General features: G+C 39.6%; 1 protein-coding gene across 1 annotated transcript; it reads left to right on the top strand.

The window, feature by feature from the left end:
* Window positions 1–659: 659 nt before the first annotated feature.
* Window positions 660–2,170, top strand: LOC116110636. Its single transcript, XM_031396857.1, has 3 exons — window positions 660–1,061; window positions 1,179–1,541; window positions 2,072–2,170. Exons 1-3 carry the CDS (start codon window positions 660–662, stop codon window positions 2,168–2,170), a joined length of 864 nt encoding a protein of 287 aa, XP_031252717.1.
* Window positions 2,171–3,249: the final 1,079 nt, after the last annotated feature.

Here is a 3,249-nt window from a genome sequence, read left to right as displayed (position 1 = left end):
TGTAAGTAGTAACTTAGGGACAACTTGTTAACTTTTTGTGTTATGTTATGTTTAGGTGAAACCAGCTGAATATGAGGCTTTGTGTCTCCTAATTGTAGCATGGTTGTTCAAATTGTGTGGTTTACCTTTGATTATGTAAAAAGCTTACTATAAGACTGAAAATGTTATATTATGTATTTGTTGGTTAATGAATGGATAAGTTAGACACTCTTCAGTTTTCCTTTTCTTTGTGACAATCCGACATTCTAAAAACCACCAACATGGTATCATAGCCAGTTTACCAGACCTCCATTTAAACTCAAAAAACTAACCTTGAATCATTATCAAACTCCAGCCTCCTTGAAGAAAAATTCTATCCCAAACTACTTGAAGAACAATTCTATCCCAAACTACAATCTGTTTCCATGGCAAATCAGTTAGCTTATCTTTCACCACTAGTGTTCAATGGTGACCAATACAATATTTGGGCTGTTAGAATGAAAGCCTATCTAAGAGGGCAAGGGCTCTGGCAGTATGTTGAGGAAGAGAAACAACCACCACAGCTTGGTCCAAACCCTACTTTGAATTAGATGAGGTTGTATGAAGAAGAAATGTCAAAAGCTCCAAGGGCCTTATCTCACATATATTCGGCTGTGAAAAACCTTGTGTTTACAAGGATAATGGCGTGTGAAACAGCAAAAGAAGCTTGGGATAGACTAAGAGTCATGGGAAGTGATACAACAAGGAACATACAAGTGATGAACTTGCGGAGAGAATTTGAGATGTTGAGAATGCAAGAAATGGAGAAAGTAAAAAAATATGTAGATAGGCTTATGAGCGTGGTTAATAAGATCAGGCTATTGGGAGTAGAAATGAGTGATAAGATGATTGTTGAAAAGGTGCTAGTGAGCTTACCCGAGAGGTTTGAATCCAAGATTTCCTCCCTAGAAGATTCAAAGGATCTGTCACAAATTAGCCTCACTGAATTAGTCCATGCATTGCAGGCTCAAGAACAAAGAAGGTTAATGAGGCAGGAGGACACTGATGAAGGTGCTATGATGGCTGTTCAAAAGGGAAATAATGTATAGGGGAATAATAGAAGGTATGCCGAAGACAAGAGAGGAAAAGAGAAAACTGGTGGATAGTGGGGAAAACCAAGTGGAACAAGAAGCTATCCACCATGTCCTTACTGCAAAAAGAGGGTCACTCAGAGAATAGGTGCTGGTTTAGGCCTGGGATCCAATGTAAAGGTTGCAAACAGTTTGGGCATATTGAGAAAGTTTGCAAGAACAAAGGTGCACAACCATCACAACAAGCTCAATCTGCAGAGGATCAACAGCAGGGCAATGAGTTTGAGCAACTGTTTGTACCTTCATGCTACACAACTCAGACCAGCAGTGTGGCTGATAGATAGTGGGTGCACCAACCAAATGGCAGCCAACTTGCAGAATTTCATCAGGCTGGACAAGACCTACAACTCCAGAGTCAAAATTGGAAATGGAGAATATGTGGAAGCCAAAGGAATTGGAGATGTTGCTGTCCTAACACAATCAGGTACCAAGGTTATCACAAGTGTCTTATATGTACCAGAAATTACACAAAATCTGTTGAGTGTAGGACAAATGCTAGAAAAAAAAATTATACATTGCACTTTCAAAATCAATCATGCATTATACTAGACAGTGAAGGAAATGAGCTGATGAATGTTAGAATGCTGGGAAAAAGCTTTCCGATAGAGTGGAAAAAGTTAGAAAACTTTTCACTAACCAATAGGTCTGAAGAGTCAGAACTTTGGCATAAAAGGTTTGGTCACTTTCACTACTTAGGTCTTAAAGAACTTAAGACTAGAGACATGGTGTTGGACTTACCCGAAATAGAGGAGAAAAAGAATCTCTGCATAGCCTGCCAACTTGGCAAACTCAGTAGACCATCATTTCCATCAGATTAGGCCTGGAGAGCCAGTGACAAGTTACAGTTGATCCACACGGATGTGTGTGGTCCTATGAAGACTGAATCACTGAATGGTAGTAGGTACTTTGTACTCTTCATTAATGATTATTCTAGAATGGCTTGGGTATATTTTCTGAAGCAGAAAAATGAGGTAGCTGCTGTGTTTAGAAAATTCAAGTTGCTGGTGGAGAACCAAGCTGGGACAATGATCAAGGCTATAAAGAGTGATAATGGGACATAATACACATCAAGTGAATTCTGTTCAATTTGCCATGAAGCTGGAATTCAGCACCAATTTACTACCCCTTACACTCCACAGCAGAATGGTGTTAGTGACAGGAGAAACAGAACCATCATCGAGATGGCAAGATCCATGATGGCAGAGAAGAAGCTTCCCAAAATGTTCTGGGCTAAGGCTATAATACAGGAGTTTATCTCCTAAATAGACTGCCAACTAAAGCAGTCAAGAACCAAACTCCAATTAAGGCCTGGAGTGGAGTTAAACCAGCAGTAGGAAGTCTGAAAAATATTTGGAAGCATATATTATGTCATGGTTCCAGCAAGCAAGACAACTAAGCTGGATGATAAGGCTGAGGTTGGAATTTTCATAGGTTACAGCAGCCAATCTAAAGGCTACAGAGTTTACATCCCTAAGTCAAAGAAAATTTTGATTACAAGGGATGTAAGGGTTGATGAAAGTGCAGTTTGGAATTGGGAAGAGAAAAGAATAAATGAGGAAGCTGAACTAAGGCAGGAAGAGATAAGAGAAGAGCTAATCCAAGAGGCTGATTCTGATTCTAATTCTGATGAAGAACATGCAGTGAGAGGGACTAGATCCCTGGCTGATGTATACGAAAGATGTAATGTGGCTATGGTTAAACCCAGGAATTATAATGAAGCAGCAAAATCTGATGTCTGGAAGGCTGCAATGCAGGAAGAGCTCACCATGATTGAGAAGAACAATACCTGGAGATTAGTAGACAGACCAGAAAAGAGGAAGGTAATCCAAGTGAAATGGATTTACAAGCTGGAAATTAACCCTGATGGATCAATCTATAAGCATAAAGCAAGACTTGTGGTTAAAGCGTTTGTACAACAATAAGGGATTGATTTTTCTGATACTTTTGCTCCTGTAGCCAGACATGATACCACCAGATTGTTTCTAGCACTTGTAGCCCAATTTGACGAGAAAATTTTCCAGTTGGATGTCAAATCAGCATTCTTGAATGGCTGGATTACAGAGGAGATATATGTGGAGCAACTTGAGGGATATAAGGTTAAAGGAAAAGAAGACAAAGTGTACCTATTGAGGAAGGCATT

Source organism: Pistacia vera, unplaced genomic scaffold (genome assembly GCF_008641045.1).
Source record: "Pistacia vera cultivar Batoury unplaced genomic scaffold, PisVer_v2 Contig1181, whole genome shotgun sequence".
Classification (NCBI taxonomy): domain Eukaryota; kingdom Viridiplantae; phylum Streptophyta; class Magnoliopsida; order Sapindales; family Anacardiaceae; genus Pistacia; species Pistacia vera.
The sequence above is the reverse complement of the archived record's forward strand: the minus strand, read 5'-3'. Positions and strand labels throughout refer to the sequence as shown.